The 23,716-nt window shown below is 45.4% G+C and overlaps 1 protein-coding gene across 1 annotated transcript; it reads left to right on the plus strand.

Annotated features, from left to right (window-relative positions):
- Nucleotides 1-2,660: 2,660 nt before the first annotated feature.
- Nucleotides 2,661-23,272, plus strand: CHRNA4 (cholinergic receptor nicotinic alpha 4 subunit). Its single transcript, XM_048963196.1, has 6 exons — nt 2,661-3,277; nt 4,441-4,592; nt 8,416-8,460; nt 8,552-8,661; nt 15,671-17,051; nt 22,277-23,272. The coding sequence occupies exons 1-6, from the start codon at nt 3,217-3,219 to the stop codon at nt 22,400-22,402; spliced, it is 1,875 nt and encodes a 624-aa protein (XP_048819153.1). The 5' UTR covers nt 2,661-3,216; the 3' UTR covers nt 22,403-23,272.
- The last annotated feature ends 444 nt before the right edge of the window (nt 23,273-23,716 follow it).

The following is a 23,716-nucleotide window of genomic DNA, read 5'->3' on the forward strand; positions in this document are numbered from 1 at the left end:
TTCTTAACATTCAAACATGCAGATGACATTTTCCAAAAGAGACAGAGGCTGAGGTTTTGCCCTGGGGACAGACAGTGACATCTAAGGCAAAATGATGGAGAGGGCAAATTCAAAGCAAGCATCTGGCCCTGGGATTCCTTGTTCATGCCTCTGTTCTTTGGCCAGTTGAATTTTTTTCCAGATTAAAACTGTGATGATGGGAGAGGGGTCTTGTGCGCAGTTTATCATCAGGTATCCAACTCACAGGGAATCTCAGCCTCCACTTAATGGGACAAAAACAGACTTCAGGAAAGGCTAAAAGGAGGGAGATATTTGCAGGAGCGTAGATTGCAAGGCAGTGGATTCAGGAGTTAGCAGCCCTTTGCAAATTCGTGGAATTCTACTGAATGACCCCAAACACTTGAGCTGGAGTGTGCATTCCTGCCTTGTCCTTATTCCAAGGACAAGTCTGAGATTACATTGGGAACCTTTGGGGAAGCACTGCCTTAATTATGGTTAGTGAAATCTGCACTCTTCAGTGGCTGGGATGTTTGCATGCAGTTTTTATGAACGTCTGGACTGCCCAAATTACCCATCTCTTTTTCAAACAAAGGGAGATGATAATAATGAGGAGGCTCAAAGCCTTGGGTGCCTGGGAATCAGACTGGAGTTGCAGCTTTCTCCAGCAATAAAAAAAAATCATTAAAACCCTTAAATGATACCTTTTGTCCCAGTCAGCCTGAATCCCTTGCACATGTACCAGTGGAAAACATCGTCCTCCAACTACATACAGAGCTGATGGAAATTTTGTCATGGCCCAATGATGCAGAAAGAAACTGGCAGTGAGATTTAACAAGGTCACTTCAAGGCACAGAAACCCCTGTAAAATATGCTCACTGCCCACAGCGTATAAAAGAAGAGCCGGAGAGATGAGGGATAAACCTTTCATTAATCAGAAATGATGATTTATTATTAATTTCCAAATGAAGGAAATCGTTTTTTAATCAAAATTATTTATAGAGTTAATCCAAAGGCAGTATTTGCTGGCCAGTTCCCTCGTTCACTAGCACAGAAAATAAGGCAGGGAGAAGATGGATGGGGTATGTCCATGGGATTTGAATCAGCTCTGTGCAGGAGGGTCTGTAGTCAAGGATACCTGTGTTATTTATGGCCAAGATTTTCAAAGGGAATAACTGATCTTGGATCCCTTGGGCTTGGTTGTCCAACGCGTGACCTTAGCAGCAGCTTGAAAAATGGCCTTTGTGAGTCTTACTTCTCACCACACCTCTTTGGGTATTGTTAGGATTGGTCATTTCTGGTGCTTCGTTTGGGGCTGAAGATGAGGATATGGGATATTGTTTAGTGACGGGGCTGGGTAGGTCCTGTTGCTGGTTGAGTTTGATGATCTTGGACGTCTCTTCCACTTGGATGGTTCTACTGTTCTATCATTGATTTCACCATATAATACTATTGGGTGCAATCTGCATGGTGCTTGACCCCGTGAGGAGCAGAGCGTGGAAGCTCAGGTGACATCCCCTTTCCCTCCAGATTTCACAGAGCATTTAAGAGATTTCATAGAGGATGTAAGGCAATGGGTTTTCCTTCTCTCTGTGTAGGCATTTGGGAATCTGCACACTGACCCCTCTGGTTCATCCCATCTGTAGCCCTGGGGAGCTCCTGCAGCCACCTGGCAATCCCGCTGTGCTGACACGCCATGCTGCAGGCAGCGTGCAGCATATGGCAATGCTGTCCTTATCCCAGTGAGGAGTGGGTGCCCATCTGCTGCCCCTCTCCTGGATGTGGCAAAGAGGTGCTTGGGTCATCAAAAGGAAGGAAAGCAAACTGTACAGGAGCCCATGCATCTAGCAGAAAAAAAAACCAGAAACACAACAGTGGGGTTTTGTCGTCCTGAAAGACTCTCGTTGTTTTAATCCTTCCCACTTTCTGCTAGCAATCTATTATATTGGAAGATAGTTGAGATACTTGAGGAGTAGGGAAATTATTATACATTAAATATGTAGCTAGTATTATTAGAACAGACTTTGATTAATTTTGCAGCTGACAAAATTACCCCTGCCTGAAAATGGAATCTGTTTACTACCCATATGGAAGTAATTGTGTTAATATCAAAGCTGGTTTTAGAATGAAATGGAGAGGGCTCTGCTTCGTGCCTCAGGTGCAAGTAATCAGGGCTGCGCAATGAAGGGCTGAGCACTAATTTGTTGCTGACAGTTTTCCTTCACAGACAGTTGTCAAGACTTCAGCAGGGCTATTTGTGGTGTATTTAAGGTGCATTCACAGATATAGATAAGTTCAGGTAAGCTCCTGCCTCTGCCTCACCTTTGATTTGCACGTTGCCTCTGAGCAGCCTAACATTTGTGTTTTTGCCATGCGTTTGTACAGCACCAAGCACAGCTGAGCCCTGTTTTCATGGACAGGCTCATTGATCTCAATAACCTCTGACAGCAGAGTTACATGCCTGGACCAGAAATACCTATCAGGCTAATTACCTGAGTCTACAGGAGCAATTTTGAAAAGCACTCTGGCAAGATTAAATGTACAGCTACTGTTCATTAAAAACTATTTGGGGTACAGGTGCTATATAAAGATCCCAAATGACCCCAGCCCCACAGCTTATGGGTGCATGCAGCCAGCTTCTGGACCTCCCCTTTTATCTCTCAAAGTTTTCCTCTCCTGCAGCCTGTTTGCTGGAGAGTACTGATTCCCTCCTCCTCAGCTGGAGATGGGCAGGTCTGACTACAGCAAATACCCAAACACGCTGTGCTCCCCCTCTGCTTCACCAAGCGTTGCTCCTCGGCGTCGGTGGTCACCAGCAGCAAAAAGCTCAGCGAAGGCTGCTCAAAGGGCTGGGGGAAGGGCGGCAGCAGGAGCGAACAAATCGAGCAGCCAAAGCGCCCCGGAGCAGAGAGAGGAGCGAGCAGGGCAGGCAGGAAGGCTGGGTGTTCTGTGCATCCTTACCGGAGCTCTCTGCAGTTCTCCTGTATCTCTCGTGAGTGAGCGCAAGTGTCCATCCGTACCCCGGGGAAGAGCATCTTCGTAGCGCGGAGAGCTGAGAAGTAGGCAAAGAATGGGAAGAATATAAATCATCAAATACCCTCCTGAAAAGAGGGAGAGAAAGGAGCTGAGGGGAATGAAGCCGGAGGATCCGGAGACTCGGAGAGGAAAAGTTGCCCCGACGGGAGACGCTGCGTACTAAAGCCCGAGCTCTGCTCCACGATGGGATTTCTCGTGTCCAAGGGAAACCTTCTCCTCCTGCTGTGTGCCAGCATCTTCCCCGGTAAGTTTGAGAAAGCTCTTCTCCCCTGCTCTTTCTTTTCTCCCTTAGCCATGCTGCGAGCACCAGTCCCTTTCTGCAAGGAATTTCCCGCACTCCCACACCCCCCTGCCCCGTTGTTACAGGTCCCCTAAATAAATCGCTCAGTGCTTCGCTTCTATTTCCTTCTCCTTGCCCGAACAGTTGGGGAAAGGGTTAAAGCAGAGCAGGGAAGGGGAGACATGGGGAGTGAACGCACAGAGAGCTCAGCCTCTTGCTGGGTTTTTCTCCCTGGGTGAAGTGTGTTAATGTGTCTCCGGGCGATGGCTGTGGTTGGGGAGAGCGCAGGCAGCGCTCTGTTAATGCTTCCTTTTGTATAATCCAGGGCAGGCTGCGGCTAAGTAGGAGCCATATTCCACGGGGGACGCGGGGAGAGCCCCCCGCTGCCTCTTCCCACTGCCCTTGCTGGGAGATGGGATGCAGCCCCAAGGCAATCTCCAGAGAACTGAGGATTTCGTTTTTCATTAAACCAACCGTCGGCAGCTCCGTCAGGGTCGGGGCTGTTCTTTGCAGCATCCAACTTCTAAAGTCGTTGTTGAGAGAAACCTCACACGTGTTATCCAGTCTGAGCTCTCCCCCGTTCTCTTCCTTCTGCCGTCGTTTCTGAGGGGCTGCTATGAAGCTTAGTTTGAAGAGCTGAATTTGTCTGTTTTTATTTTTTAACTGATGCATTTGATGCCAGTTTTCTTGTGTGAATCCAATCCATGACCCCTATCCCCCTGCAGTTTTTTTTTATTAAAAACGCTGCTTTTCTTTTTGCCTAGCACCCCCCATTCCTGCCCACAGTCTCCTATGCTAGAAGCTTGCCACGAAGTGGCCACAAAAACTAAAGATCGGGCGAAAATGGCCTGTGCAGTGGTTTTTAAATCTTTTTAGTGATGCCCCCAATTTCTGCAGACTGATCTTGTTCTTCAGAAACCCTTACGGTTTCTATACAGGTGAACTGAGCAAGAAATAAACAGCAATCAGTGCCTGGGGTAGTAGGGAGGAATGTCACCACGGTGGCATTGCCCTGCTGTGTCCACGCTTGGGATCATGCCGAGGTCCCCCCAGGAAGGCTTCTGCTCCCCCCTATGGCTCAGGGCTGCAGTGCACAGCAAAGCGAATTCACCCTGCCCTGCCCACAGCTTTCGGCCACGTGGAAACGCGAGCCCATGCGGAGGAACGTCTCCTGAAGAAACTCTTCTCCGGTTATAACAAGTGGTCCCGTCCTGTCGCCAACATTTCAGATGTGGTCCTGGTCCGCTTCGGCTTGTCCATAGCCCAGCTCATCGATGTTGTAAGTGCACCCTGCCCATGCAGATTAACCGGGCTGGGGGGATGCTCCTGTTGAGCAGGGGGGGGCAGTTTGCAGGCTGATTCAGGGTCAGGGTGGGAAGCCTTTGCTCTCAGTAGGAAAGAGTCACCACACAGCTCTGCTGTGACTTGTATGAGTAGCTGGTCCCCAAACCATATCCATTATTCTTCACTGACTATAGCCAGAATCCCAAATTCCTTACCAAAAGCCAATGGGAATGATTACAGCAGAGCAGTGGAGCAACTGGTTTGAGTGCCAAAGGATCCTGGCTAAGGGGAAAAACAAGCGGCTGATTATAATTTAAACTGTAATTGTTAGCACTAATTGGCGTGAGCTGATCGGAGTGGTGGTTTGTACATCTCTGGGAGATGGCTGGCTTATAGAGCTCCCTGCAAATGAAAGTTTTGAAGCGTGTTAGCTGTGCAGACAGATACTAAGGAGAAAATTATGTTTGCTCAGGTAGAACTTACATGTTCAAACTGTCTGTATGGAACAGAGTGATTTGTACTCTGGGCTGATGCACACTGAATTGGTATTTAAAGGCTTATCCTCTTGCAGTGTGTGTTTCCTACAGTCACAAACACAGGTGATTCCCCACAGGGTGATGGAAAGCATACGCACATGTTCTAGCTTGTGCACATCTTGCTCCTGTGTGCTTCTTTCAGTCCATTTGCAGACGGTGCTTCCCAGGACACTGTGTTGACATCAAGGCACATCTCTTGAACAAGCTCTGGCCATGCTTTCAGAAGCTCCCTCCATCAATTTTTGCTGGTTTTTTGTGGCAAAGAGAAAGGGGGTGATAATGCGGAGTATGATGCAAATTGGAGACGCTGCTAGTGTAGGACAATCATAGCAGATGACTCTCTGTGTCTTATATTTTGAGATAAGGGTTATAAAATTGGAGGGAAAAAAACTTTTAGAACTTCTCTTAAATAAGTTGAGATTTCTTATTATCAAGATTTCATCCAGGAATAACTGAAATAGCAGAGGCTATAAGCAGAAATCTGGAATCATCCTCCATGCCTTTGCTGTACATGGTGCTGCTGGAGCCTGCCCATCTCCTCCTCTTGGACCCCTGCTGAGGTGATCAAAGTCTCTTTCCAAATGATTCTGGAGTCATCAAGGTTAAAAAAATCTTCTAAGATCTCCAGGTCCAACTCCAACCCACAGCACCCTGCGCACTGACCACATCCCTCAGTGCCACAGCTCTGGAACACCTCCAGGGATGATGATCCTGGCACCCCTTGGGCTGCTGTGCCACTGCATCACCATACATTCTGAGAAGAAATTTTTCCTAATAACCAATCTGGTCTCCCAAGGCCTCTTGGGCTCCACCTGGCCTCCTATTGATGTGGTCAAAGCATCTTTCACAATGGTGTGCCATTACGTCCTTCATTCTCAATGAATCCTTAAGTATTCAGGGAATGTTTCCATTGGTTCATACAGCCTCACAGCTTTGTGGCTTCATGAGGAAAAATAGATTTTTATAAGGGAAAGAAGAACACTGGAAGATGCTACACTGCTGTGAGAACCAGCCTAAACGCAACAGGCAGCCAAGTGAAAGGGTGAAAGATGGATGGAAAGCACAACAAGCCCTGATTGCAGAGCTTCAGACCTTAGATGCGAGGGAAATGAAGCCAAGGTGGGGTGAGAGGAGGATCTGGAAGACATCAGTTGCAGGAGGGTTGCACAAGACATCAGTTCTGCAGCACAACAGTGATCCTCCATTCTTCTCTCTTTCTGTCAGCCTGCGCAATCCAGAGCTGTTTGCAGTTGTTCATAAAGAAGTTGTTTAGTTCTCATCTAAATAATTGATAAGAGTAAAGATGAGACATTAGTGACTGTGGAAGCATGATAGAGATTTCCATTATGCAGCTGCAGAACCACGGAGGGGTGGGATCGATACACCTGCCTTGTAGAGCTCTTCCCAGGTTCCTGAAGAAGAATTAATCTTTTTAAAGTCATGTTAGTGGTCAGAAGTGCAACTGGCTGCCTCCCTGTGCTGGGGGAGGCAAGAGGAGGGGTCTCATCCCTTCCCACACTGCTGGGGTCAGGGGATGTGGATGTCACTGCTGCCACTGCTGCAGTACTTCGACTGCCTCTCCCCAGCAGTGGCATTCCTTGTGCAGCCCCCTGCGTGGCTGTTGTTCAGCTCCCAACGACAAGAAGTCTGAAAGAGAAATCAGAGCCGTATTCAAATCCTGGCTCCTGCTGACAAAAGCTGGGAAGGAAAGAAAAATCAATGGGGAACTTGACATCGCCACGTGTCCTCAGCTCACCCGGGTGTTTCAGAGCCATGAAGAAGGGTAGGGGATCAGGCACATGTCTGGGAACAGCCACTGAGAGGCATGCTTAGAGTCCAAACCCGTGTCTCTGCATGGTGCTGTGCTCACCTTGAGAAAAGAGACCAGGCAGAGCAGCTGTGCCTTAGCTGCAGAATCCCCTGCTGTGGTCTGTGTGGAAGAAGTGAGCCAGGCAGGCAGCATCACATCGCCACTGTGAGGAACCTGTTGGGTAAGAGATATCCTTCGCTTGGGCCAGGAGGGCAGCAGAGCCCTCAGGTGTAGCCTGGAGGGTGAAAGTAGGCAGGAATTTACATGGGAAGATGGTGGCACCTGTGAGGCTGTAGTCCCCAGTATAAAGAGGCAGAGTGGTGGTCCAGTCCATTGCCTCACCAGTGGTAATCCTGCTGTCCCACCTGCACCCCAGGAAACAGCTGGATTTTGTCTTTCCTTTGTCACTGATTTGAATGTTCTTTGTGTTCCTCCTTCCTCCACATGCTGCTGGTGCCCATCTCCTGGATGAAGGTCTCTCTACTCAAGTGCTACACTTAATGCCGTGGCCGCAAGGAGTGGGGAGAGACAGCCATGTGAAGCCTTCTGGCTTTTAATGCTCAGAATTAATCCTGAACTGGCACAAGTGCAAAGTTAATGATGAGCAGTTTGTTTGCAAATGAGCCCTGTCATCCAAGCAGGGTTTGATGCCAGACCAAAGAGAGAGAAAAGAAACAAGCACGCCAGTAAGCTCTGGGCTCTCTATAATTCATCCTGGTGATTTACACAGGGATGGTAACTTGCATGCAAGGCAAGTGTTGAATAATAATTAGTTCCACTAGTAATACCACTATGCTATTAATTCAGCACTATTTGAAGGTTTATTTGTAGTTCTGCTGTCTCGTGCTATTTCTAATTGGAGGTGGGAGAAAGCCTGCCAGTCAACATGATGGGTATGCACTAGACCTAAAGGTTACATGTCATCCGAGTAGCGTGGTTTTGTCCAAGTCAGTCACTCCGTGGTGCTCAAAGTTCATGTATTTTATAGAAAGAGAAATACCACTGAGCTTCATGTTTCCAAAACTGTGCTCACTGATAATGTTGCATGGAAATACTAAATACTATGTGCTATAGAGCTGAGCACTGTAAGCCATGCACACGTATGACTGAGCATTTATGTACAACAGTCCCTTCCCTCAGTGCTCAGGACAAAGCTGAGCTGAGGAACGTTTCCTTCCACCTGTCCCCATCATCTGAGGCTGAACTCAGGAAAATCCCAGTAAATTCAAGCCAGTCTGCTGGCAGGATTCCTTCGGTGCAGGCTCAGCTGTTGTGCGGTATCAGACAGCTGTGCCCTGTCCCATTCTGAATGAAGGAAACATCTGCTTTTTATTTCCAAGGTTGAACTTCTTTTTATTGTGAAATTGGTTTGTAATTACAGAAATCAAGTGCAATGAAGTTACATTTAATTTAGTTTACTCCTTGGGCCACTTCATGTGCTCCTGTAACCAGCATCTGATCTTGCGTTTCAGGATGAGAAGAACCAAATGATGACCACAAACGTGTGGGTGAAGCAGGTGGGTGCACCAAAAGATGTGCTTTTCCCTCTTACATTTCAGTTTTGCAATCTGAACTCTCCCAGTTCTGTAACCACCTACTTTTTGGCAGGAATGGCATGACTACAAGCTGCGCTGGGACCCCCAGGAGTATGAAAATGTCACATCCATCCGAATCCCCTCAGAGCTCATCTGGAGGCCAGACATTGTCCTCTATAACAAGTGAGTGTGAGCGCAGAGTCTGGAAGGCAAACACATCCTTGCCAACTTTCCCTTCCTACAGCTTCGAGGAGCTTTTTGCAATTGTCCCTCCTTATTTTGCTCTCTTTTCTTGAGGTCTGTGTAGATTTTTGTAATGTCTGTCCTAGATTCTCACAGTATCTGTCCTAGACATGCCTCAAACGACATGACTAACGCTCATCACAGGTTTGGGTTTTTTTTGTCCTAATGATTGCTCTCTAGCAGTGAGTAATGTGGGGGACGCCACATGTTGGAGAGAGAATTAATCTGAGCTGGATCTGTGAGCCCTAGTCAGCATGGAGCTCTCCTTTCTCATTCATCACCATCAACTGGAGAAGCTCATTACCAAGAATGGATTTAAATAAGGCAAATTAACCAAAAAATGTCAGACTTGCTGCAAATACAGGTTTGCTCAATGCAATTCTAGAATTATTCCTAAATAGGTATTTGTTCCTGATCCCCAAGGCTTGTAATCTTTCTCTCATTTGCACACCTTGCAGGGAGTAGGTGTTGCTTTTCTTTCTTTCCTTCAGAGACTTTTGATACTCAAAGAAAGAGTTCCCAAGTGCCAAGGCTGTTTTCTCCTTTGCTTATCGTACCAGAGCTCTGTGGTCTCTTTGGATGCAGGGTATTCTAGGCTCCCTCCCCACACAGGCTCCAGAGAAAATATTTCTGCAAGCATCAAACAAATCCATCTTTGTATGTGGCTTTCACTCAGAGAAAACACACCAAATAGAAGCCAGGTTCATTTCTAAAGAAGAGTTGCCTGGTTCTAGTTTGATATAATTTGGTTTTGTTTTTCAAAGACACGACTGGTGGGAAAATTTCTGGAGGACTGTGAGGTTTGGAGGCAATTGAAATTGTCACCTTTCCTGTTAGCTTGTCCCTGATCCTCAGTGGCATGGCGTGTTGCTGTCACACCAATGGCTAATGCTCCTCAGCAACCCCAGTGTGATAACAGCAACTATTCCAGAATGTCCTTCCTGTCCTCTTCGGGGCTGCAACACTTTGAGCTTTACCTGCCTCAGTGCTTGGCTCAGTGAGGTCTGACCCAGCCACCAAACCTTACAGCTCTTCTTTACCCATGCTTACAGTTTATAATCATGTGTTCTCCTGATGGTTGTCATGAGTCCATCATACATTTTTAATTGGTTACTTTAGCCATGAATTAAACATGCCTGTAGGCACCAACCATTAGCCGGTCAGCATTGGCTTTCCATTAATTCTCCCTCTTTATTTCTGTACTTGCCCGTGCTCTTTCATATAGTGTCAGACATGTCTTGTGTAGACTGCTGTCTGTCCTGGCGGCGCTTGTCTATCTGATTTCCTACTAAATCCATCTGTAACTGCACTTGTTGTCTTAGTTGCACCACTCTGACAATGAAGTTTCATGATTCTTTAAGGATTGCAGGACAAGGTAAGGCAAAACACACAGCATGAGGGGGCATCAGTAGGTGTCTCTCCTCAACAGCTCAACAGCTGTTTAATTCCACCACGTTTCTTTTCTTGAGCGCGTTCTCATTCCAGCTAGGAATGTTCCAGGAAAGTTTAGAAATGATAGTGAATGCTCATGGGTGATATAAATAAGGATTCACTCTCATATTTTATACATATTGTTTAGGGGGGACTTAAAGTACATACTTATAACTCTGAGTTTATACCATCAAGGGAATTGTGTGCAGGAACCTTAATGGAACAGGGTGAGTGGCCTTGTTGGCCTTTGCACTGTTTGAGCTTTTTAATGTGAGTTGTTCAATGGTCAGCACGTGCTCTGGTGGAATTATGGTGTTTCTGTTTGGGATGATATCCCTTGGAAAAGAGACTTTCAGGACAGCAGGTCGCACAGGGCTTTTCCTGTTTCCATCCTGAGGAGCGTATAGAAATGGTAACACTTAAATTGATTTCAAGTTTACATTCTTAAGGAAGCATAATGCTTTTTTGTGAGTTATTCTCATGCCTAAGCTCATTATTGTCCAAAACTTCCATTTATCCACTCTAGAGGCCCAAATTAAATGAGTAAACTTGGATGGCTGGGCCTCAAGAACCTATGTAGTTATAAACATTCACAAGGAATCTAAAAGCAAATTAATATTCTACAGGGAAATGAATATGCTGCTGGGTTTTCAGGCTCGATGAGATAAATTCTAAGACTCTGTAAATAGTTTCTGCTAGACACGACAAAACATATGTATAGCAGAGGAATATGAGTTAATAGGGAACTGTCAAAGCTTCTCTTCTCTGCCAAGAAGGCCAGCTGTTCTGTATCTGAGTCTCTAAAGGCAGTTCAGATGCCACCAAATCATTTGTAAGCGAATTATCTAATTCTCTGCATTGACTTATTTTTCCATTCATGAATGGACTTTATGCACATTTTAGTTTTCCTTTGTGTATTTGAAGTGGGGAAAAAAATTGTATTTTTTTTGTCAGCTTAACCAAGGAATGAACACTTAGGTCTGCATTTTAGTGTTTTCACTGCTCCACCATTGTGTTGTGTGATTTGGATCCAGCGCATCACTGAAACTCCATGGGACTTTGGAACAGCAGATTTGCAGCCAGTTGGTCCAGTTGCTAAAGAGGAATGCAAGAACCTTCAGCCTAATGGTTGGGCAGGGAACTTGAAATGTGAGCTTTGCTGGCTTGCTTTCAACTAGATGTTTGAGATAGCATTGCAGCATTTCTCATCCCTGCTGAGTGTAAAACCTGGGGAAAGGCTATTGGAAACATTCTGACTTCATAATTAACTTTTCTCAATGCTTTCTGGAGTTGGCTCTTCCAAAAGGAAATCCCTGCCTTATCATCCGTAGTAACAAAAAGTGAGTAAAAGATTCCTCATGCATGAGGGGAATTCAAATAATTCAATTTCAGTAATTAGGAGGAGGACATATCTTGAGGAAATTCAGCCAGTGATAATTTGGACACAAAGGATTGCTGGACTGGATTAGAAGTTCATCTGGCAGGCAGCTTTTGAAAATCTTGAGGAAGCAGAGAGTTCTTTGAAGTATGCTACAATGGCTTGTTCTTTTGAACTGTACGATGATGTTTGCAACCAGTGAAGCTTATGGGATAGTACTGGTTTTCTGAGTCATTCCAAACCTTTTGGACACTGTTTGGAAGAGAAATGCCAAAAGATGCCTTAGTTTAACCTTAAAAATGTTGGAAACATTATTGACATTTTTCTTGGTTTGTGTGCATACTCAGATCTTGTCATTTTGCACCAGACTATAGTTTTAAGTTGCAACTGCTGCTTCACATTTAAACTTTCCTGATTCTTCTGGGAATTCAGTATATTTTTAGAGGCATCCTCAGATGCCTTTGAGTATTACAAGAACTGATGGAAACCTTTAAGAGGGAACTCTCTCCTGGGCTGTAGCTGAGTTAGCATTTGAGGCCTTCTCATAACATCAGGACAGAGTTTACCTCTGTGGTGCTGGTGAGGATTCTTGGCAAAGCCAAGAGTGAAGGTAAAATGCCCAAATTCTCAGTGCTGCGACAGCTTTCTGAGGAAGTTGTGCTTATTTCATCAGTGCAGCTCAGCCACGTCTGAGACAGATGCTGCTTTTACTGAGGAGTTCTGGAGGTTTCTGTTATCCATGATTTCTCAACATCTGAAGCAAGCAAATGCTGGGATGGAACCTGAAATCAACGCCCAAACTCTGTATCTACATAACTGTTTTGTACCCAAGTTGCCAATAACGTGTAGGTACTCCAAACCCAGCAGGAGAAGGTCCTGACTGCTCTCTTGTAGCTGACTGCTTTGAGCAGGGAATTTGCACTAGATCATCTCCAGAGGTCCTTTTCAACCTCTGAATTCCCGGTGATCGTTTCAGTAATACAAAGTAATTACTGAACAAAAGATGACTTGATTTGCCCTTGCGGAGTGCTTTAATCTGAACGATACAGATGCATCTCTTTAATATCTGCCAAAAGGGCACAGGGTGGGTTGTTTAACGGGGTCCTCAAACCCCATTTTGCCTTGGTTCCTGTTGCTGGGTGACAAATGCTTTAAATGAGGGCACTCTAACTACGTCCATACATGTGTAGAGCTAATTTTCAAGCTTTTAAAGCTCTGTTTGGATTTAAGTGGTATCATCAGAAATTAAAATAAGCGTGCGCCTCATTTACATGCATTCTGAAAACATTCAATTTTGTGAGATGATCCGTCTCCAACTGCAGGCAAAACAGAAACGGGCAAAATATTCCCCATCAGCAGAGCTTTTTAATGGAACACTGTTGATGGCTGCCAGCGAAACAATGCCACCCTCTCACCTTTAGGAATGTATAAGATTTTAGAAGAAGTGCCTGCATCCCAGAACGGAAGAATCAGAGGCTGCAGAACGCAGCAGCGCTATTTCCATCAGAAAAGGAATGAGAAAATGTCTTCTGTCTTTATTAGTGTGCACAGTTGTGTTTGACATGAAAATATAAAAGCTCTGGCACTTTATTACTGGCAGATTTTTTAGAGCTGTCAGGTCGGAGCAATCAGGAGAGCCTGTCTATCTTAATTCTCAACTTGTTGTGATATTTACCTTTCACTCGCTCCTGCTTCCAAATGGTTTTTCGATGCAACTGTCACAACACAGTGGTCCAGACTCAATGAGATGAAATTGTGCTACCACTGTGAGGCAATGACTGCTGATTTTCCCTGCCGATTTCCCCCCTGCCTGCCTAAGGCATCCTTCACGTTATTGAGTGATTGTTGGCACAACTTGACCAAGAATGGATTCTCCTGTAGGAAAGCTTTCCATGAGAAAAGGTTTCCCCAATCTCATAACTGCAGTCTTCATTTATGGATGGTCTTCTCAGCTTGACACCTTGGAGAAGACAGGAGAAAGGCTTTTTTGAAGACTGTCAACAGCCTGGTGATCTTTTTTGATGTCAAGATGAACAGAATGAACAGAATGAAAGCCTTAGCCAGAATGAAAGACTTTCTCTGGCTTCACCCTACATCGACAGCATGCCAGCTAGCGTGGTTTCCAAGTCTGTGAGCATATGCTTGAGGGTCCAGTGTGGGTGGGAAGCCTGGGAAAACAGGCAAATATATATATATATATATATATATATTTATATATATATATATATATATTTATATATATATATAAATATATATATATTGTGCATATATATATATATATATATGCACAATGGGCTAAGGCAACAGCTAATACTATCTTTGCACAACATAACTGGCTTAGATTCCATCTGCCCACAGTATCGAGGTTAATTTAGCCTGCTTAAAAATTGCTCAGATATCTCTATGCTAAACCGCAGTGAGAAGTTCAAGCACATGCTATGAAACCCATCCAAAGTCAAGAATTACTTTATAGCCTTGTTAGGTTGGTAAGGGAAGACCAGGAAGATGCCAGGATGTTTTAAGGCTCCTCAGAGTCATTAGATAACCCCCAGATGCAAGAAACAACTCTGCCTTTGGATTCATGCCTGCCATGGCACTGCATCAACATCTGCCTTGGAAGATAAAGCTGCAGCTATCTGTAAGTGTGTGAGCTGGAGAGGACCGGGGCTGAGGCTGGGTTTGTTGGGCATGCAATTCAAATGGCCTTCCAATCAAAGAAGCAGATCAGTTACCGAAATAATTGATGTGCAAGGCATGCAGCATCACTCTAGTTGCATGTATGCTTACAGAAGAGAGGCATGCAGGGAGGCATAGGAATTTGACAAAACTGCCAGACAGGACAGTTTTGAGAAAGAAACAGAGTCTGTGAAAATAATACCTAAGAGAATTGTTGTCCCTTAGTGCGAGAGCTTCATGCCCTTTAGCAGCAGCATTAAATAGCAAAACCACAGCTGTGTTGTTTGCCCAGCCAATTGCACATCATTCTACCTGAGAAAGGAAACACTGGTGGATGTTCATTATCTCTTTGCTGCAATACCAGTCCAATTATAAACATATTGTTCCATTAATGGACAATTTAATCGGGCCTCTAAGGTCTCATTAAATGCAGAATTGGATTCCAAGTTCTTATTGAGATTTAGAAAGAAAACCACCAAGAAGAGCAAATGCTGGAGCATCACTTGCTCTGCATGTTTTGTATCTCAATCTGGCTTCACGGGGCAGACAAACCCAGGAGAAAACTAGATGGTTTTCATCCAGAGAAAGAAGTTCATGAGTGTAAATTAGACATGGAAAAGAAAAGTCAAGAAAGGAAATGCATGGTACGATGGTAATGCTCTTATTCATTTGTGTTAGAGAGGAAGGTGCGGGTGTTTTTGCCTTGATCCCTTGGGGAGAGCAGTCTGGGTTTGTATGTATTTTTAGCTTTCTCGTCTTAGAATAAAACTTTGGCTTTTCCAGAACTTGCCACAGAGTGTAAAGACTTTTCATTATTGAAGCAAGAATTTAGCTAAAAAGCCCAGTTCACCACCACAGAATAATTATTGGGTGTCCAGGTTGTGACTTTCCGAAGACACTAGCTTGATAAGGCTTTCTGATTGAAAATCCTGGGTTCTTATTTAAGTATCTGATCTCAGCACACAGCCCCCAACTGAGAGTCCCTGAAAAAGACAATGTAAATAATTCCCATACTGGGAAATTAAGACTCTAACTGTTATTGCTTCTATTCATAGGATGTTCTAACTTTTTTGTGTAAGAAACTGACTGATTACCCAACAGTGTTCACTTACGGTGGCTGTCACAGCTCTGTAGAGCTCACAGCCACACTGGCTGGTTCTTCCTACCTCTCTAAAGCAGAGCAAAATCAACCCTTTCCAGGGCATTTTCCTCTTCCAGGGGATTTTGAGTGCATTTAGCTCCAGGGCATGGCTCATAGTGTCAAGGTTTGACATTTGCATTCAAATCCAGTGCTTGCATAAGCCAATAGAGTTCAGAATCTGGGTAGGGTGGATGTTGTACACCTTGCATCTCTGAGGTGCCCTGAGTGCATCCTTGGAAGCCAAACAGTAAATATCCTATTTCTTTAGTAATTATGTAAGTTTCAAAGAACTTCAGTCTCTTTTATCTTCTTTTTCTCCCTAGCGCTGACGGTGACTTTGCAGTCACCCACCTGACCAAAGCCCACCTCTTCTATGATGGGAGAATTAAATGGATGCCGCCTGCCATCTATAAAAGCTCCTGCAGCATCGATGTTACCTTCTTCCCCTTTGATCAGCAGAACTGTAAAATGAAATTTGGCTCTTGGACGTATGACAAAGCTAAGATAGACTTGGTGAGCATGCACAGCCACGTGGACCAACTGGACTACTGGGAAAGTGGAGAGTGGGTCATCATTAATGCTGTGGGCAATTACAACAGCAAGAAATATGAATGCTGCACAGAGATCTACCCTGATATAACTTACTCCTTCATTATCCGGAGGCTGCCACTGTTCTACACAATCAATTTGATCATTCCCTGCCTGCTTATCTCCTGCCTGACCGTCCTGGTCTTCTACCTACCCTCTGAGTGTGGAGAGAAGATAACCTTGTGTATCTCTGTGCTGCTGTCCCTCACGGTGTTCCTGCTGCTCATCACAGAGATCATCCCTTCTACCTCCTTGGTCATTCCCCTGATAGGAGAGTATCTGCTCTTCACCATGATATTTGTCACCTTATCTATCATCATCACTGTCTTTGTGCTCAACGTGCACCACCGTTCCCCACGTACCCACACAATGCCTGACTGGGTGAGGAGAGTCTTCCTTGACATAGTCCCACGTCTCCTCTTCATGAAGCGTCCCTCCACAGTGAAGGACAATTGCAAGAAACTTATCGAATCTATGCACAAAATGACCAACTCACCAAGGTTTTGGTCCGAGGCCGACATGGAGCCCAACTTCACTACCTCATCCTCCCCCAGCCCCCAGAGTAATGAACCTTCACCCACATCTTCCTTCTGCGCCCACCTTGAGGAGCCGGCCAAGGCCCAGCCTATGTGCAAATCCCCTTCTGGACAGTACTCGATGCTGCACCCTGAGCCCCCACAGGTGACGTGCTCCTCTCCGCAGTCCTCCTGCCACCCCCTGAGTGACACCCAGACAACATCCATCTCAAAAGGCAGATCGCTGAGCGTTCAGCAGATGTACAGCCCCAATAAGACAGAGGAAGGGAACATCCGCTGTAGGTCCCGCAGCATCCAGTACTGTTACCTGCAGGAGGACTCTTCCCAGACCAATGGCCACTCCAGTGCCTCTCCAGCATCGCAGCGCTGCCACCTCAATGAAGAGCAACCCCAGCACGAGCCCCACCAGTGCAAGTGTAAGTGCAAAAAGGGAGAGGCAGCTGGCACGCCGACTCAAGGAAGCAAGAGTCACAGCAACAAAGGAGAACACCTCGTGCTGATGTCCCCAGCCTTGAAGCTGGCAGTGGAAGGGGTCCACTACATTGCAGACCACCTGCGAGCAGAAGATGCAGATTTCTCGGTAAGTATGTGAATTTGGCCTCCTTGGGTAAGCTGAAAATAATCTGAAGGAAACCTCACCAAACTTGAGGGGTATCAGAGTGTATTCGCCATCGTGGGTCCTGGACACACTGGCATTATAGATAGAATCACAGAATTATAGAATCATTAAGGTTGGAAAAGCTCACTAGGATCCTTTGATCCAACCATCAACATGTCCCCACTAAGCCCACAATGCCATGGCCCTGGATATAGCTAGAGAGCTTATCTCTGGGGTCTTGCCAGGCCAAGGGTCTGGCACAACCAGGGCATGTTCAGGGCTGCTCTCAAACAATAGGGTTCTACAGCAGAAAAGTGGAGTTGTTGGTCAAGTAGGACCAGTTGTAGAAGAGAACAGTCATCTTCCCCTGAAGTCTTCAAATTTTGGGGTGGGCATAAGGGTATTTAATTATTTTGCTTCTTAGGGGATCAAAATATAGCTAGAAAAAAAGAGAAATTCTTTGTTATTTCAAGACTGAACCATTTCAAAGCACTTTTAATTGCAGCTAAGGATATGATTTTAATTGAGGTTAGAGAGCATGTTGCAGTAGTGATTCTGCCTTTGCCTGCTATAGGAAACAGCCAGAGAAGGAGCCAGCATGGTTTGTTATTGTCCCATTCCTGAGAACAGTATCAGCAAGTGCACTTTGACGTTGGTTGCCCCAGCATTGCCCTAACATCCCTGCTTTGGTAGTTCAGCAGTTCACAGCACTGCTCTTTGCACAAGGATCACATCATGGCTCTGAATTGTGCCTTCAGTTTTCTGCAGATAAAAGCCAAAAACTGTTTTATAATGAGATAGCACAGAAACAGAATCCTTCCAGGAAGCATCTTGACCCTTCCTGGGCTATGATTGTGAAAGAAAATAGAAAAGCAGTCATCTTTGTGGGAACACAGCAGAATTCTTTTTAGCGAAGCCTCTGACAGGGAATTTGCGCTGTGATTTCTCTTCAGCACTGACTGTGGTTACTGAGCTTGGGAAGGCAAATTCCTGAAATAGGCTGTGGCTGTGGGAAGTGTGCCGTAGCGTGGGGATGCTGCAGGGTATGTTTAGCCATGTGTGACGCCATTCCTCATTAGTGGGCTTCCAGTGGAGCTCCTCTTGGCTCAGTCTGCGGGAAGGTGGGTGGACAGACAGACTTCGTGCTTACTCCGAAGGGGTAAAGATGGCTACAGATAGAGAGAGAAAGTAGAGGCTGAAAGGTTTTTTTTTTTTTTTAATGGAGATGGTGATGCACATACAAATGCCACATGCTTTTATATCTCGTAGCTCTTCCCTTACAATACTATGGTTACAGTACGCCAGCTAATTATGGTCACAGACACAAGCTTCTTGCTAAGAAAACGGGATCTAGTTTTTCTTAGAGGTATCAGTCAGCAAAGATACCTTTCTGACAGTTCTTACAGTTCGATTGTCACCAGATTTACAGTCAAAGGAAGTCGTAGTGCTTTTAGGCAAGACTTCCTGGGCTTGAAGAGTATCTTTATATTTGCATTTTTCATAGCACAGAGCACTTAGCAGCAGCAACAAAGGATTAAGTGCTACTGTCCATTTATGTGCTCTTTGGTACCACAGTTTTAGAGGCCTCTGTTCCTTAATGTATTTTACTTCACAGCATCCCTTTGAGGAAGCAGCTGTTTATTCCTCATTTTGAGGAGTGACAGCCAAAGCACAGAGATGAGTTGACCTGTACAAGGTCGCAGAACAAATCTGTGACAAAGAAGGCTGTGAACCCTCACCTTCATTAGCTGACAGCTCAGCTCTCTTTCCTGGGCTAAAACATTTCACCATCACATTAAGACTGTGGGAATTAAACTCTGCTCTCTCCAGCTAGTAATAATCATGAATAAGCCCATGGAAATCAATTGATTTTTAACTCACATGTTTCCCCATGGTGCAAATGAAAAAAATATTGCATCGATAATACTTACTTCAACTGATTCTCTCCCTGCTAAGCTTGTTGATGTCAACAAGAACTGAGTCGATGAATGCCTGTTGTTTCCTCTTAATCCATCACAATCCATCACATCTTTCTTCAAGAAAGAGCACTGGAACAGGTTGCCCAAGGAGGTTGTGGATGCCCCATCCCTGGATGTGGCTCTGGGCAGCCTTGTCTGGTGCTTGGTGACCCTGCACATAGCAGGGGGATTGAAACTCAATGATCATTGTGGTTATTTTCAACCCAGGCCATTCTATGATTCACAATGAACTTTCTTTTCCCACTCTCTTCCCTCTCCCTGTTTCCCTCTTGAAATGAAACAATCATCCCAAGGAGGGATATATTTGGAACACTAAAGATCAAAAGCAGAAGAAAAGGAAGAATTCTTTGGGCTCTAAAAAGCCCTTCATGGTGAGCAAAGACACCACGTGCACATCCAGCAGTGAGGGGAGCCCGTGAGTGCACCAGGCTCCCTGGTATTGAAAATAACTGTAAGGAACGGAGCTGATCTAATAAAATGAGAATTTATTACAGAAAAATAGATATCGGTGCTCAGAAATTTGCTTTCATCTCAAAATCAAATTGTGGCATTTCTACCAGGGGTGGAAACCTCCCCCAAACCCATCAGCAGGCAGCTCTGTGCAGAGCAGCCCTTGGGACACAGCTTATTGCCTTTCGGGTCATATTTTCTGAGCCATGGACCTTTGCAGGATGGGAACAAAGCTTCTTTTAAACTTCCTTTTTTTTTTCTAAAGCACCATTGCCACAGGGGCAGTGTTTCTAAATTAAAAGTAAATAGTTCATTTAATTAAGTGCTTCAGCAAGGAGAAAATGGGAAATGCAAGAGGGCAGTTGTTTGCTACAGAAACTTATCTGTGACCAAACCAGCACAACAAGACACTGGGGAAAATGCAAGACTGAATTGTCCCAGTGTGTGATAGGAATGCCATTAGAAATTAATTACAGGGTGAGAAGTAAAACGAGCTGCATGTCACACACCAGTCAAAATAACCGACAGCACTGTCTGCAAAGCCTCATTGTCCTCGTGACTGTGTGCATCTCAGGGCTACTCTAATAAGAAGCCCATGAAGACAGCTTAAAAAATAAAATGGGAGAGAGAAAATAGCTGAGGGGGAGGGAACACGGGATAATCTCACTGGTTTATTTTTAACAAAGTACAATAAAACCACTCGGGACTCCTCTAATCTGCGTGACAGGCTCTGGCTCCTGAGCATCAGATGGCACTTGGAGGTCCCCAAGGCACCTCCAGCTCCAGCTCTGGGACTGATGCCTTGTTCTGCTGCTGGGATGGACCAGGGAAGAGCCAGAGAGCCCCTGACCGTGTAGGAATTTGGGGGTTGGACAATCAGCTGGTTGCAGCCCCTGATCCTTTCCCAAAAAGAGTTTTGAGTGAGCCTCTTAAAAACTAATCAGGACGCAGCTCAGGAGTTGGGGCAGCAGATGCTGACAGCTGCATGGATGCTGTCAGACAGGCCTCTGTGGATCATGCTCTACGTGAGATGCTGGAGAGTTTCAATCATGGGGAAATGCTACAGAGCAGTCAGGAAACAAAACAAAACCCCAAACCATTTGCTTTTCCTCCTCCTCCCCCCCTTTTTTTTTGGTCTTCTGTCTCAATATTTTTTAATTTCACCATTCTGTGCTCTTGCTTTGAAGCTGGATATTGATTTTGCAAACATCCAGTGTGTTCCAAACCATCGTTTTCAAGTTAGGCTGACTGTTTATGAGTAATCCATTTCATCTGGAAGGAAATTTCAGCTGAACTTCTCAAGCTGCTCCTCTTCTCCCATTCCCCCTTTCTTTTCTCCAAGAGAAACTCATCATTCATTTCTTGCATTCTGGTGGTCTACCACTCACTTCTCCTGAGCATAAAGACTCAAAAACCCCTTATATTGCCATAATGGGGAAGCATTTATCTCAATCACCCTTTCCAGATTGACATCAGATGGAGAATTTCAGTTTTTCTTTACACATTGCCTCTTCATGAGATGCTAAACCTCTAAATGCAGTCATCCTGAGCTTGCAAGCGGCCTTCTCAGCAGGAATTCTAAGCTTCAGAGACTCACTCCAACTCTCAGCAAATGATGAATAGATCAGAAAACCTGTAAGGCAAAAGGGGGCTATCCACAGTGACTTCATCCTTCATACGAGAGGATAGCGTTTGATTTCAGGGGTTATTATTTACTCACCAATGGTAGATCAGTCATTTCCTCCAAGAAAGTAAGCGGCTTCAGCACAAGCCAATATTTAATCTTATTTTTTTAACCTGGCTGTTGAATAATGAAATCCTCCGTTTGCACCCACTGGTGGGTGAGGGAAAGCAGCCCCAGCAAAGCACAACTTCAGCTTTGCTGCCTCCTACTCCGTGCACCACACTCCTGATTTGCTGCAGTCACGAGCACAGAAGAGGCAGGACAAAGCTCCTGCTGAGATGTTTTCCCTAAGGATCAGGGCAGCCTGCCAGATTTCAGCCCGAAGCGCAAGGCGACATCAGGGCTATTAATCATCAAGTGGGTATATTGTGGAGAATTATAGTTGGTGCAGCCATATCAAATAAAGCTTCACCATCTGATCAGTCCTCTTCCTGGGAAAGGAATTAATAACAGCAGCGTAATAAAAGAGGTTTTCATATTTATGTGGTTTCTTACTTGATGAAATAGCCATTTACAACAGGTCTTGCCTGATGGTGCTAATAAGAACTAGGCTTCCCCAGAGAGGAATTGCTGGAAAATCATCCCACAGCAAGACAAAAGTGGAGAAAAAGCAGGATGAGGCAAACCACTTGTTTTATTTGCTGGTTTGTTTTCACTGCTCACTCAGCCAAAGCTGTAATTCACTTCACAGAATGCATTCGGCTTCATTAATCTGTAAACGAATCTGTTTACCAGCACAAAGAAACAAGCAATTTCTTTCCCACTTCAACTTGAATCTCAGTCTCATTTACACACCCTGTTACAGCTGTTGCTTGTGGAAACTGGGATTGTGAGTGTGCATACACACTTAATTATCCACAGGCATATCATCCCTGGGGAGCTGTGAACAGGGTTTGTTACTGGGGATGTCTCCCATGCAAGTGATCAGAGTGAAAATTGCCATCATATTCCACTACTGTTCGTAAGCAAGACCCTTTCCTTTTTCCCTACTTAAGGACTTAAAATACTGTATTTAGAATAAAGCACAAATAGTCTTCATACATTTTAATCTCAATTAAGCATTAATAACTGGCCTTTCTTCTCTGTGTCGCCAGGTGAAGGAAGACTGGAAGTACGTAGCGATGGTCATTGACCGGATCTTCCTCTGGATGTTCATCATTGTGTGTTTGCTGGGGACCGTTGGGCTCTTCCTCCCACCGTGGCTGGCAGGAATGATCTAAGCACAGCCACAGAATGAGGAAATACATCCTGCCCTGTGGGTCTTAGTTCATCTGGAAGGAGATGAGCAGAGAAATGGAGCCGGCCCTTTGAATTATTCACTGCGTGTCCACGCATGAGTTGTTCCACAGTACACTGGGAACACGTTCTGAAGTCACATCATTTTGCCAAGCCATTTTCATGTCCTCCATCTATTTTAGGGGAAAAGTTCTCATTAAAGTTTGTACATAGCATGGTGCCATTCACTGGCATATACTCAGCAGTGTAAGGCCATGAGCTTGCCCCCTAAAGCAGCACATGCAGAGGCTTTGCGTATACAAACCAGCAAATTTGCTCCGCTCGTCTTCAGAGGTCTCCGTGTGCCTGTGTAACCTTGCCCTGTCCTGCTGAGGTGGATTGGGGTTGCTTGTCCCTGTATGAGTCATTTTATAAATAAAGTTCCAGCTTTGGGATACCCGTGCTGGATGTGTCTGTACCATATGGGACGGGCTGAAGGAATTCCTCAGGGCAGCTCAGTCCCTCTGGGAACAACTGGGAACGTTTGCCCACCAAAATACAGTGGTTGCAGTTTTCATATTGGCAGAGGTTTCTTTAGCCAAAACCCTTCAGAAGTCATGCGTATGAAGGACATCATCTCTCAGTGAGGCTCAGACAAAGCAAGGGAGGATTTGCATCCTCCTCTGCAGCTCTTTCCCATGCAGCAGGTCTCCCCTCCATGCCTGCCATTTCCCTGATCGGCTGGAAGAAGTCACTTAATGAGCATCAGGTGCTGAACTCACACAAATAGATCACCTTGTTCACTGGTGCTTCAGCCGCCTTGTTTCTCTCAGCTTTCTCATAGCCCATTCAGCTCAGCATCCCCTCTGTTTGGCACTTAGAAATGCACAGCTCCCATCTCCACTGCTGGCTGCCAGCTGGGAGCAGCACAGCAGCTCTGTGCCATATCTCCCTGTTTGCTTCCACAAGCAGAAGGGCTTACAAACAGCTTACCAAACTGCACAAGGAACAGCAGATACAGCCCAAAAACACAGCCTTTGCATGGGACTCGCATGGCTGTGTGACTCAGAACCCAGGCATCCCTCTGCAGCCCACGCTGCAGTCAGTGCACATGAACCCTTTGGGCTGCAGGGAATTTGCTTCTCAGCAGCTCTAGCAGTCCCAGCTTTGGTGGATGCACAGCTCGCACCCAGAGCTGTATGAGCTTGAGAGGCTTACTCACATCCAGAGTGCTAGGAGTTGCTCATGACAGCAGTGCTGGGTTGGGGACCTGACCTGGTGTGTGGCAATCAGCCCAAAGCAGAGATTGGAACATGGTG

The sequence above is a fragment of the Lagopus muta genome, chromosome 16 (assembly GCF_023343835.1).
Source record: "Lagopus muta isolate bLagMut1 chromosome 16, bLagMut1 primary, whole genome shotgun sequence".
In the NCBI taxonomy this organism is placed as follows: Eukaryota; Metazoa; Chordata; class Aves; order Galliformes; family Phasianidae; genus Lagopus; species Lagopus muta.

What these genes read in the sequence shown, in the direction of transcription:
- CHRNA4 (XM_048963196.1), top strand. Translation starts at nt 3,217, where the DNA reads ATGGGATTTCTCGTGTCCAAGGGAAACCTTCTCCTCCTGCTGTGTGCC. An exon ending in CAAACGTGTGGGTGAAGCAG is followed by an intron (nt 8,461 to 8,551) that starts GTGGGTGCACCA and finishes ACTTTTTGGCAG; the next exon opens with GAATGGCATGACTACAAGCT. An exon ending in GACATTGTCCTCTATAACAA is followed by an intron (nt 8,662 to 15,670) that starts GTGAGTGTGAGC and finishes TTTTCTCCCTAG; the next exon opens with CGCTGACGGTGACTTTGCAG.